Source organism: Ictidomys tridecemlineatus, chromosome 6, assembly GCF_052094955.1.
Source record: "Ictidomys tridecemlineatus isolate mIctTri1 chromosome 6, mIctTri1.hap1, whole genome shotgun sequence".
NCBI classification, from domain to species: domain Eukaryota; kingdom Metazoa; phylum Chordata; class Mammalia; order Rodentia; family Sciuridae; genus Ictidomys; species Ictidomys tridecemlineatus.
In genome coordinates, this window is record NC_135482.1 from 92966420 (window position 1) to 92980733 (window position 14314).

General features: G+C 33.6%; 1 protein-coding gene across 5 annotated transcripts in view; it reads right to left on the bottom strand.

The window, feature by feature from the left end:
- Atf7ip (activating transcription factor 7 interacting protein) overlaps positions 1–14314 on the bottom strand; it is a 107536-nt gene that overhangs the window by 54541 nt on the left and 38681 nt on the right. For all 5 annotated transcript variants that reach the window (XM_005331894.5, XM_005331892.5, XM_013361378.4 and 2 more), the window contains one exon: positions 1808–3336. In XM_005331894.5, coding sequence (XP_005331951.1) covers positions 1808–3329 — 1522 coding nt within the window. In that variant the 5' untranslated portion in view covers positions 3330–3336. The remainder of the gene's footprint in view (positions 1–1807; positions 3337–14314) is intronic.

The following is a 14314-nucleotide window of genomic DNA, read 5'->3' on the forward strand; positions in this document are numbered from 1 at the left end:
TGGTCTCCAACATCAAGATTTTGACACAGATAAAATGTACAGACTCATTAAATTACAAGTTATAATTGCTGATTTTTTTCTTTACAAAGACTACCATAATGCTTTCTGAAATACTTGTCCCAGTGCTGTATTTTGTATAAATACCTACTGAATGGATTAATAAATTTCACCACACTATTGCCTATTATCTTTCCAAAATATAAATTATACTTGAAACTCTTCAAGAGCCCCTCTATTGCCATCATAATGCTTTTAGCATTGTAACCAAGGTCCCCCATGATAAGCTTCTCTGATATTATCAATTATTCATTTACTTTACAAATATTTACTGAGCACTTATGGTGTACCAGGCAACATTATAGCCTGATGTTAGTGGCTCAGAGCAGGGGTGATAACAATTATGGGCTGGACTTCAGACCCATTCCAAAGACAGTACCAACAGGATTTCCTAATGGATTGTATCTGAGATACAGGAGAGAAAAAAAAATGGTTCCAAATTTTCTCACCTGAGTAAGATGATACTGCTATTACAAGGAGTAAAACCTATGGTATGCATACAACAAAAGGCAAGGCTTCCTTGAACTCATCTGTGCACTCATAAAGTTACCCTCCTCTACCCTCCCAGAAAACCAATTTAACATTATCACTGTATTTCCAGCCTTGGTCTGTGATTTAATTCTTATCTGCATCTTGGGGGTATCTTTAAATCCTTGGAACCAAGAAGAGCCTACCTAACCTCTCTACATAAGTTCTTTGGAAATGAAGTCATCTTATAATGATCAAAAAAAAAAAAAAAACAAAAACTCTACCTCCAAAACCTAAAATGATATATTAAAGTTTTCCTCTTTGTCTACTAGTCTCACCTCCCTGTTTTCACTTTAAACAAAAGGTTTTCTAGCTGACATTCTGTTTTATTGAGCAAGATTCCTCCTGAGATCTCTAAGAGAATGTCATACTATAGGAACAGAAAGGCATTCATGGTAGTCTGAGGGAGATTAATGTTTTATATAGGAATAATGCTTCCAAGAGTTTGATCACAAAAGCAATTAGCCTTAAAAAAAAGAAGAAGAAGAAGAAGTAGAAGGTTTTACCAGATGGAAAATGTAGGTGTTGATCGAGTCATGAAGTTTCTATCACTTTTGATAAGTAATTTGGAATTAAGCTACAAGTAACAGGAACCTCATGAAAGGGAAGGAGATTATTCAGAAGATAAAAAGGAAGAGAGTAGCTTGGGTAGAATCAAGAGGGCTGAGGAAACAAATGAGTAAAAAGTCTTTGTTGAATGGATAATCAAGTTTCAAGAGTTTTGGCTTTGAACAATGTTAGTATTGTTGCCTGGTCAAAAATATATATATATTTAAAAATAAGATTTTATTGGGAAGAGTAATTGAAAACATGATGTTACAATTGAAGGAAATAAACTAGTAGACTGTTAGATTGTAATTTGTTCATTAAGTGATACCCAGAAACAATTGCTAGGACTTTGATCAATTATGCACTGTTTTAGATTTTCAAAGTGGTGTATTGGTCCATCTTATCTCTGTTCCTAGACTAGAAGTCACTTGTGAACAGGTTATATTTTCTACCTATCTATACCCTTTTCCAGAATTTACCATGTTGTTGTTCACAGAGAGAGCATTTCATAATTATGAATTCTGTGAAGAATACATTAAGAGATCCTTCTATAGAGTCACCACCATTCTCAACGTCCTCTGAAACTAATATGAACTTAAAACTTTACCAGAATGTTTTATCAAACAGTTGCAAAAGCTAATAAAAATCTTTAAAACTTATATAATCTGCTAACCTGGTGAGCATGTCTCATTTTGTGATATAACTTCAGACTCCTCTTTTTCACATGGAATATCCTCTTCATCAGAGAGGACCAAAAAAGCTTCTTTTGGTAAACTCTCACTACTTTCTTGTTTAGATGGAGATCCAAAAGAACCTTCCATTTTCTCCTCCAAATCTGGATTTGTCTCATCATTTGAAAGGAGAGAAGTTTTAGAAAAGCAAGTAAGTTCATCTTCAGCAGGAGCAAGTTTTTCCAAAATAGGGATGATTTCATCTGTCTCCATAGAATCTGCACTTTCTAAGATATTCTCATTTTTGTCGTCTTTTTTAACATTTTCATGAATGCTTTCTACAAGGTCTGTAGAATTTTCATCTTCATTCTTTTCACCATGGTCAATTTCCATACTGCTGGATATAGCCTCTTCTCCTAAAGCAAGCTCTGTAATAGGATCTTCCTCTACCTTCTTTTCATTTTCATGAAGTAGATCTGAACAAATAATTGTATTATCTGTTTCTGCAGCTTCTTCACTGCCACCAATATTACTATCACCTTTTTTTTCCTGATCAAATGAATCTTTACACTGAATTTGATCTAACTTTTCATCATCATCTTTTTTTTCAAGAAAATCATCATCTTTTTTGCTACTCTGCCCTGTACTGTCAGTTTCAGTAATTGGTTCACAAACTGGTACAGAACTTGGTTCAAAGGTGGCTTCAAAGGTTGATTCAGAAGTCAGTTCAGAGGCCAATTCACCAGAGGCCAGTTTACCAGAGGCCAGATCACCAGAAAGCAGATCATCGGAGGCCAATTCGCTACAAGCAGGATCACCAGAAGATAGTTCACCAGGAGCTAGATCACCAGAGGCTGAATTATCAGAAGCAGGATCATCAGAACCTATTTCACCAGAGGCAGTTTCGCCAGAAACTGGTTCACCAGAAACTGGCTCACCAGAAATCACTTGAGTAGAAACCGGTTCACCAGAAGTGGAATCACCAGAGCTAAGATCACCAGAGACAGGCTCCCTGGAGGAGGGATCAGCAGAGGAGGGATCAGCAGAGGAGGGATCAACAGATGGATCACCAGAGGCAGGATCTATAGAGGCTAGTTCTTCAGAGTCTGGATCTACAGTGGCTGGATCACCAGAAGCTGGTTCAGTGGTCAGTTTAGAGGCTGATTCAGGAGTTATATTCTTAGGAGACAAAGGTTCACAACTTAAATTATCATCCTGCTTGTTTTTTACATTAACATTTAGGATACAGGACATTTCTTTCCATTCTGTTTTACTTTCTTCAGGATCAAAACAAATCTCTTCAATACCATTCACTTCCTCCTTATCTTTAATATAATCTATATTTTCCAAAGGTGAGGTTGGGTCCAAATCTCCATTTTCATGGTTGCCATTTAATAGCTTGACATCAGTTTTTAACAGTTCTTCTTTGACTTTGTACACAGCTTCAAGTTGTTGACGATCACTCACTCTCATTGTTTTTCGAGCTTTGAAGACTTTTTTCTGAGGTTCTTCTATACTATCCATTTTGAATCTTTAAAAAAAAGAAAAAGAAACGAGTTTAATAATTTAAACAGAAGTCACCTAATTATTGACTTACTACAAACTGATAGTACAAATTGATAAATGAATAAAAGCTTACATCATATGATTCTGAAATAACAAACCAAAAAATTAATCCTTGCTGTGTACTGATTTTCATATTTACTAGATTTACGTAATACAAAAGTGACAATGTACTACTGGGTGCAGTGGCGCACCCCTGTAATACTAATACCAGGGACTTGGGGGGGTGAGGCCCTAAGCAACTTAAGGAGTCCCTGTATAAAAACAAAATATAAAAGGGCTGGGGGTATGGATCAGTGGTTAAGCCACCCTGGGGGGGGGGTTCGATCCCTGGTATCCCCCCAAAAAAGAGTGACAATGTGAACAGTTCATACTAGAACATTAATTTACTAGGAAAAAAACAGAAATAAAAAGACCAGTTTTCATTCTCCACGTGAGATGTATAGAACCTAAAGAAGATACAGGAGAATAAAAAAGCAGATGAAGAAAATTAGGAAAAAAAAGTATAAAAATGAAAACAGAAGGAGATGGAAAAGACATAAAGGAAGTGTTATGTATGTATGTATGTATGTATCCACACACCCATATCCACAAACTAAATAGACCAATTTAAAAACAAACAAAGGTCTTGAATAGACTTGTCTACAAAATAGCTCAGTAAGTGAATACTCTATAAGGAATAAACATGAAAAAGATGCTGAACACCATATGTCATCAGGAAAATGCAAATCAAAACCACAATGAGATAACACATACCAGGATAGCTGTAACAAAAGATAATTCTGAATTCTGGAAAGGATGTAGAAAAATTTGAACCTTTAAACAATACTGGTGGGACTGTAAAATGGTGCAGCTGCTTTGAAAAACAGGCAGTTCCTCACCATGATAAACACAGAGTTGCCATATGACTCTGCAGTTCTTACTCCTAGGAATACACCCAAAAGAAACAAAAGATTAAGTCCATACAAAATGGACTTACCCACAAATGCTTACAGCAAGTAGCATTACCCATAATAACCCAAAATTGAGAAACCTAAATATTCAGAAACCACTGAATAGATAAATAAAAATGTAGTATGTCCATACAATGGAAAATTATGCAGTCTTACAAGGAAAAAAATAATGGCATATGCTACAACACAGATTAATCTTGAAAATACATTGAAAGAAATCAGTCACAAAAGACTACATACTAAATGACTTCAGTTATATGATTTGTTCAGAACAGGCAAATCTATAGAGATGGGAAGTAAATCAGTGATTGCCTAGGGCAGAGGGTTTGGGAAGAAATGGTAGCTGCTAAAAGGTATAGGATTTCCTTATGGAGTAATGAAGATGTTCTAACACTGACTGAGGTCATGCTATATAACTCTGTGAACATGCTATAAAAACAGTAAACTGTATATTTTTATGGGTGAACTGTATGTATGTGATTATAACAGAAAAGTTGTTAGCAAAAAAGGTTGGGTTTGTGTGTATTTGTGTGTATGTGTTGTATTTTATCTTGGCTAATATTTCTGTTTTACATCTGCTTTCTAGTTTCATTTGTTATTCTTCTTTTACTTTATTGAGCAGGTTGAATTTACCACCTTTTTACTAGGTTCAAGTTTAATCAGTTTTTAATCTTTTCTCATTTATAATGTATATGCAGATACTATAAATTTCTAAGAGCTGATTTAGTTGCAGCTCACATTTTGATGTCATACTTCCATTATTACTCTATTAAAAAAATACCACTATGGTATCTTTTTAAATTTAGGAGTTACTCAGCAGGGTTTCTTAAAAATGCATTTCTTAAAACAATAATACCTTACTACCAAGTGAAGCTCATTAAAAAAAAAAAAATCTAGATTGATTTCACACCCAAATATCAAGTAATACTGATCAAGAGCAAGTCATAAGCATTTGGCTTCAGTTCACACCCACCAAGGTGCACAACAGATGAACGTCTGGTACCAGATTCTTATTGCTTGTATTGTGCAAACACATACACACACCCAGAGTCCTAAACCCCGATACCCAAGAATGTGATTTAATCTGGATAATGTTTTTAACCAAAGTAATTAAGTTAAAATAAGGTTATAGCATGAGCCTATCTAACAGACTTCAGAGACTGCCTTGACTTAATTCACAATAACACGCACACACACATTTTTTCAAGAATGAAATGTACAGAAGGCAGAACAAATCCTTGCTTAGTATCTTCAGAGGGAGCATGGCCCTGACAACACCTTGATTTTAAACTTCTAACTTAAGAGAATTGTGGGAAAACAAATTTGCTGTTTAACGAGAAAAACATGAGTTTGTGTGTTTGCAGAGCACTTCTCCACATAAACATAATAGTCGAAGAAAATAAACAAAAAAATCATTTCAAAATATTCATTTGACAAAAACTCAAGACACTGACTCAAAATTTTCAGGAAATTAAGAAAACACTCAAATTTGATAAAGGTTGTCTATACAAACATTATAGATATTATATTAATGGTGAAATAAGAATTAAGACAAAGATGTTCTGTTATCACCATTTTTATGTTAACACATGCCAATACAAATAAAAGAGGGTAGAGATATGATCCTGGAAGGGAAAAAAAGTTATCAATCAATAGGGGATGTGTGGCTATCTTAGACAACTTATCAAAATTCTGTCTCAAAATAAAACTTTATTTTTTTTAAGAGAGAGAGAGAAATTTTTATTTATTTTTTAGTTTTAGGCGGACACAACATCTTTGTATGTGGTACTGAGGATCGAACCCGGGCCGCTCGAATGCCAGGCAAGCACGCTACCGCTTGAGCCACATCTCCAGCCCTCAAAATAAAACTTTAAGAAGGGCTGGGGATGAAGCACAATGCTAAAGCACTTGTCTACCATGCATGAGGCCTTGACTTAATTCACAATAACACACACACACACACACACACACACACACACACACACACACACACATTTTTTAAAGAATGAAATGTACAGAAGGCAAAAATGCTTTCACATTGGTTATCTTTCACCATTATCTGCAGGAACGACTTGCTTTGGTCTGAGAGGGGATATATATATATTTCATTCATTATGTATTTATTTATTTGTACCGGGGATTAGAGAGAGGGGCGTTTACCACTGAGTTACATCCTCAGCCCTTTTTTGTATTTTATTTAGAAACAAGGTCTCACTGACTTGTTTAGGCTGGCTTTGAACTCACAATCCTCCTGTCTTAGATGCCCAAGCCACTGGGATTAACAGGCCTGTCTCATTGTACTTGGCCGTGGCCTGAGAAAAAGGAAAGAAAAAAGAAAAAGCAGTCTCTGAAATCTAGAAACCTAACTGATGCTACTCACAGTTAGGCCTCAATGTCATTAAACACCAATCTGATGCTTTTAGCTAAGCCATTCTGGTTTATTACTGAACAATAAAAACACCTTAAAAAACCTGCAAGACAGACAAGACCACTATGTATCCCACAGAATACCAAATAACCCCTTCTCTCACTATATGAGTGACGGCTACTTCTTTATCAACTATAGCTTCAGACTCAGTATAAACAGTATACTCCTTCACAGCTAAGATTTATTGAGATTTACTTCCCAACATTACCCAATCCAAAGTGAGGCTCTATACATTTTTTTTCCTTAAATTCTCCCCCAAATAGCCTAACATATACTATAACCAAATCCTGTAATAATTTCTTTCCCCCCTACCATCCTGATGTACCTTATAGATTCCCTATGTAAGCACTCTTCCCTCCCTACAATAAATAGTAATCCTTAACTTGTTCAATAACAAGTGTATTCCTTGTGGTCTTTGGTAAAAGTATAAAACAAGAAGCCTGGCCTATTTTCTGGAGGAATCTGACACTTTAACATAATAGGTTGTGGTATATATTCTGCATTTATTCTCTCAGTTTAAGTCAATAACGCAAAACATAATTTTTAGTCTTCCTAGCCTGTTAATTTAAATTATAGAACAGATTTAAGTTATTTGGAAAAATTGTTCAATTAAACAGACACCTTAATTCGAAATTATCACAGGCATTATTCTAGGTCTTAGAATTTAAACTTCAAGGTTTTTCCTTCCCCATCCATTCCAAAGTCATGTAAATCACAAAATTTCCTGGAAAGAAGTTACAATATGACTTTTGTATTCAACTTTCCTTGCTAACTCCAAAGATATAAAATAATTAAATATATAACATAAGTTGCATGGTTACCCTTTAAATATTTTCAAATACTGAGAACCTCATAATGTCCACATTCTTCAAATGTTATATGGCTAGCTACAATTATCCTGAGTTTCACTAAAAGTAAACAATCCTTTTAAAAAATGTTCTTTGTAACTTTTAGTAACCCAATTAAGAAAATGAAATCTACATAGATTCATGGATTTAAATTTCAGTTCAGTATTTATGATGTGACACTGAGCAAGTTATCTATAATTTCAATTTCTTAGTTTTAATTATATTAAAAAGGAAATAATATAAATACCTGCCAAAGAGGCTTCAGTGAGGGCTGAGATTAAACTAGTTATCACTAAAATTAATTAACTAGCACTAATTAATAATAAAAACTGGCACTTAGAGTAGTAAACACTCAATAATTATTATCATCATTGTCTATGAATATTCAGGATAATGTTTTAAGGCATACACTTTTAGAATCTGAGGCAAATTTTTCCTAAGTACTTCTGGCATTTTTATTTATTAGAAAAATCCATCATATAAGCCTAGTATTTAATATTAAATTGCCATGACCAAATAACATCTAATAAAAATAGTTCTAATCTAAGGCAAGTTGATTGTATCAAAAAACTACCATTAAACTCATCAATAATAAAATGTAATAGAATAACTACCATCCATACCCACAAGAGAGCACACTATAGCTATTTACGTCTTTTATGAATTCTAAATATAATTTAAAAATAGACAAAGCAATAAGTAACATAAGCAACCAGTTCAAACCAGTTCAGTCATATCTGCACAAACCAATCAGTAGTCTGCTTTTAGAAATCTATTTTGCATAAGCACCGCACATTTAAGAAAGACACACATTAAAGAAGGATGTGTTACTAGCAAACAAGTCTCCATAGTTTATTACCAGAACATTTCTGAAGATCATTTTAAATACTGTCATCTGGATCTAAGATGTCATTCATAAAATTATTTTGCAAAATAAATGCTACATTTAAGGTGGCAATACTAACTCATGAAGCTTTCATATGGATGTAGCTTGTTTCCACAGGAAAAACAGATGTAAAAGCAGAAAATACCTGCCATATCTAGAAATAACTGCAAGACAAAATGAACTAGTTTCTCCTGGAAGTACTTTTGTCATGAAAGAAGTCCAAAAAAATGTTTTTAATTCCCTATTCTGTATATTTGGATTCAAGAACTTTGGGGAAATAGTAACAGTAAATAAATCCCTTTCTACAAAAAAATAAAAATAATATATAAATATAACCAGAGAAGGATGTGTTACCTACAAATATGTCTTTATGGCTTACATATTTTTCTTCAATTTTTGGTAAACTATTTTTAAGGAAATCCAATGAGCCTCTTCTGTAAGTGAAAACATTATTTGCTTCTCTGCTTCATCCCCTTTCACCCACTCCTTTCATTCTTTCTAGCAAATAGATCATAGCTATGAAATAACAAAGGGAAGCTGTTTTGTCTTAGCCTACAATCTGCCTGCTGAAAAAGCTCAAGAATTTAAGTGGCTGTTCAAGAGCAGCTGATGGATTCAGCCAATCAGCATCCAGCATTCTGATTCCTGCCCAGCAACAGGAGACTGATAATAAAATCAGGGAAACATAGTTTAAAAAGATCTGGATCTTCTTTGTCTGAAATAAGTAATCTAGAACATAGCTTGCATAATATCCTAAATCCATATTATATGCACTAAGCATATAAATAGGTAAATAAGATTTATTTCTTTTATGATACTTTATCTTACTTTAATAAATGTCCATGAATGATTCTAGAACATTTTCTGAGGAATGAGTTTAATATGGATAATAGAAAAGAGTATACTTTCTCCACAATGAGTTAGAATCTGCAAAAATCAAATGTAAATTTCCAAGAATTCGTAGATCTTATATGGATAAACATAACTAAAACTGACAAATTTTAAATGCAAATAACAAGATTATTTTCATACCCACCTGCCATTATTATCATATATTTCTGATTCCAAAAATAAATAATACTCTGTATCAAAAGGATTACTGTGGAGAGCACAGTAAAATGTTCTGATGTCTACTGCACTAAACTGATTCAGTTTAATTCATGAGATTAAAACATCTGGTTCTTGATGATAGGTTTTAAGTGGTAATATAATTACAATATCCTTTTCTCCTTAACTGCATTTCACAGCTAGTTACAAAAAGGTAATATGAGCTTTCCTTTTGAAGCAATAAGATGTGTAGATTACAAAGTAAATATTCACAGAAACTGAAAGGAAATTTTTCTTATATTACATTAATTTATAGCTTTTAAATATAACATTATGAAATATAAAATAGAAAATCTGTGGTCAGAATAAATTTTTTCTCAAATTCACTACGCATTAGATTTTTCTGAATAAACAACTTTTAAAAATAAACAACTTTTTAAAATTTCCCTTTCCTTGCAGATGAACCTTGTAATTTTTCAAACATACTCAAAAGGGAGCTTGCTGCAGCCATACTCTTAGTTTATATAATCTCCCTATAGGAAAGTAAATCAACAGCTGCTTCAATGCTCCATTCCTGTGAGAGAACTGAAATTCACTGTCTGATTGGCTCAAGGCCACAGATGTCTAATACCAATCAGACAGCAGTATCACAAACCTTGCCCAGAAACAAGGGAAACAGATGAGGGCAAATGACCTATCAAAAATCCAATGGGGGGGCTGGGGATGTGGCTCAAGCGGTAGCGCGCTCCCCTGGCATGCGTGCGGCCCGGGTTCGATCCTCAGCACCACATACAAAGAAAGATGTTGTGTCCGCCGAGAACTAAAAAATAAATATTAAAAATTCTCTCTCTCTCTCTCTCCCTCCCTCCCTTCTCTCTTTAAAAAAAAAAATCCAATGGGTGTGAAAATATAGATGAATAATGAAATTGAAACATATTAGTACTGTAAACCCAGATGCTTTAAGTAAGAAGTCTTTGGTATTTTCTTTTTAATTAAATAGAGTTTGTACTGGTCCCCTCTCCCCCCACAAAAAAGGCCTTCAGAAAGCACCAACATTACTGGGTCAAATCTCATATACACACAAGCATGATATTAATTCAAAGTAATGCATACCTGATGCAGTATACTTAAAAATAAAACTTAAGGAAAAACTTAGAAAATATGAATAAAACAATTTAAGTCAATATATCACTTTTATCTTCAAAAGCACTTCAGTTATATTCATGCTGTTAAATGACATTAGTATAACTTTTTTTCTGAATGGGATGCTGAAAAACAATTATTATTCAAATTTGGTTTTGTTAAATGGCTTAACTAAATATGATTCAACAAGCCTCATGATCACTTCCTCTTAAAATAACTCAGAAAAAGCCTTCATCCACGATTCCTAATCTCTTAATAAATGCCAAGTATTCCTGGACTCTTTAAAAATCCTAATTCTTAGTTGAGAACTCTTTTGATTTTATTTTGCACTGCTAAATTTTGCTTGAGAATTAGCAATACTACTGAAAAAGAATCATAAAGAATAATCAGTGTGTTGTATAATAAATAATAATAATCTGCTTTACTGTTTATTGCCCATTAATTAGAATGGTCAACCTAACAATGCAATGGTTCACCCACTACGACCTTACCCACTCCAATTTAGTATATATACACACTTTTAAATTTTATTTTAAACACTAGGTATCTTGTCATTTTTGTTTAAAATTAATTATTTTTCTAAAGTAATTAAAACATAGTACTACTTTCACTATTTCTGTTAAAAATCCCACAAAATTTTTTCATCATGTACCCTTTTTAACACTACCAGATAGCATGCTCCTCCTTCCTCATCCTTTTCTCCCAAACACAAAGGAGACTCTTGAATTTGGTGTTTATTATTCCTAAGCCTTATACTTTTTCTATCTAATAAATTCCCCCTTTAATTAAACTACATATCTTGAAAGGAGAAAAAAGAAACTGATGCTTATCAAAGGACAATTATATGTCACACACTATACTAAGGCTTTTCCTCTGTTATTAAAGAGACAATTTCTAAAAGCTGAATTTCACAAATTATCAATAACCATACTGCTTGGTTAGGCTATCTATAAAGTAGATCATCATCAGTATTACCAATAGTCTTCCAAAACATGTCATTTTAAAAACTACCTTATGCTAAATTCAATATGGCAATTAATAGCAGAATTCACTCTACAAACTAGTAATAAAAGGAAAATTACTCAACCTGATAAAAGGCACCCGAAGAAAAAAACTCACAGCCATGATACATAATAGTAAAAGACTGAAAACTTTAACTCTAGGATCAGGAACAAAAAAAGCTTCCTCAAACATAAAACTGAAGAGGTTAGACCAGATACTTGGAAAGGTTCATTCTATCTTACATTTTATGTTTTTAAAATTAAATGTCTGGCTTTCCTAAGCAGAAAATGTCTGCTCTCAATTCTTCTATTCTCAAACTGAAAGTTCCTATGAGAACAATTAAGCTAGAAAATGAAATAAAATCATACAATGTGGGCAGGGGGTAAAATGATCTCCATTCACAGATGACAATCTTGCACATAAAAAATAGTTAGGAAATTTAAAAATTATTAGAGTCAGTAAGAGTTCAACAGGTTGCAGGATATAAAAATCAACATAAAAATCTGTTGTATTTCGATATCCTTGCAACAAACAATGCAAAAATAAAATTGAGAAAGCAATTGCAGGGTTGCACTGTAGAGGGCTTGCCTAGCATACACAAGGCCCTGGGTTCAATCCCCAGCACTGAAGGAAAAAAAAAAAAATGTCACCTTAGAAAACAATTCGGCTGGGTGCCCCATACCCAGTAGGAGGAAAATGGCTTGAGCTCACTAATTCCAGGCCAATCGACTTAGTTGAGACCTCATTTCAAATGAAGGGAAGGATTCCACTTATAAGAGCATTAAGAATAATACATTTAGCAAAAGAAATACAAAACTTAGCTCTAAAAACTATAAAACATCACTGAAGAAATTAAAGAGCTAAATAAGTGGAGAGACATCTCATGTCCTTGAATTAGAAGGTCAGTATTATTAAGATACCATGCTCTTCAAATTGAGCTAAAGATTCAAGGCAATCAATCCCTTATCAAAATCCCAGCTATCTTCTTGGAAGAAACTGACAAACTGATCCTAAAAAATCTCATGAAAATGCAAGTGACCCAGAATTACCAAAACAATCTTAGAAAAACAAACAAATCTGGAGGACTCACACTTCCGATTTCCAAAACTTTATTACAAAGTTATAGTAATCCAAACAGCAGCAAAAGGACAGATATTTACATTAATGGAACAGAAGTAAACCTTCACATTTATACTTCATTGATTTTAGATAAGAGCTGCCAGACCATTCAATGGGGAAAGAACAGTATTTTTAACAAAAAGTGCTGAGACAACTGTATAGGTACAAGCAAAATAATGATGTTGGATCTTAGTCTCTGGCCATACACAAAAATTAATTCCTAATGGATGAAAGATCTAAATTAAACACTAAAACTTAAAAATCTTAGAAGAAAACACAAACATAAAATGTTATGGTCCTGGAATAGGTAATGTTTTCTTATATATGACCTCAAAAGAACAAGCAACAGAAGGTAGGAAAAAAAAAAAAAAACAAGCTTTAACCAGACTTCATCAAAATTATTTCTGTGCGGGCTGGGGATGTGGCTCAAGCGGTAGCGTGCTCGCCTGGCATGCATGCGGCCCGGGTTCGATCCTCAGCACCACATACCAACAAAGATGTTGTGTCCGCCAAGAACGAATAAAATAAATAAATATTAAAAATTCAAAAAAAAATTATTTCTGTGCTACAAAGGAGACCATTAAAAAAAATTCACACAATGGGAAAAAAATGTAAATCATATATCTGTTAAGATATTTCTGTTATATAAGAACTGTTACAATAATGAAAACTTTAACAGCCCAACTTTCAAATGGACAAAGATCTTGAACAGACATGCCTGCAAACAGACCAAAAGGCCAACAGCCCATAAGCAATAAACATGAAAAGATATTCATAAGGAAATTTTAAATTCAAATTACAATGAGACAACACTACACACACACCATGACAGCTGTAATCAAAAAGAATAAGTGCTGGCCAAGCATATGAGGAAATCTGAACCCTCACATGATTCTGGTGGGATTATAAATTGGTGCAGCTGCTCTAGAAAACATGCAGTTCCTCAACATATTAAACACAAGAGTTGTCATATGACTCCATAATTCTACTCTTAGGAACATATTAATATATCCAAAAGAAACAAAAAGATATGTCCATACAACCTTGTCCACAAATGTTCATAGCAGCATTACTCTTAACAGCCCAAAATTGAGAAATCTAAATGTCCTACAACCAATGAATGGACAAATAAAAATGTGGTATGTCCATACAATGAAATATTATTCAGCCATAAAAAGGAAAAAAGTACTGATATATGCTATGACAAGGATGAACCTTGAAAATATCCTGAGGGAAATGAACCAGGCACACAAGGCTATATACTGAATGACTCCATTTGCATATGTTCAGAATAGTCAAATCTATAAGATATAAGTAGAATAGTGACTGCCAAAGGTTGGAGGGTTTAATGAGGGTTGGCTACTAAAAGATATAAGATTTCTTTATGGAGTAATGAAAATATTCTGAGATTGATTATGGTGAAGGTGCTGAGCATGACATAACTTTCTGAGTATGCTAAAAGCCACTAAATTGAACAATGTAAACAGATGAACTGTATAACATGAATTATATCTCAATAA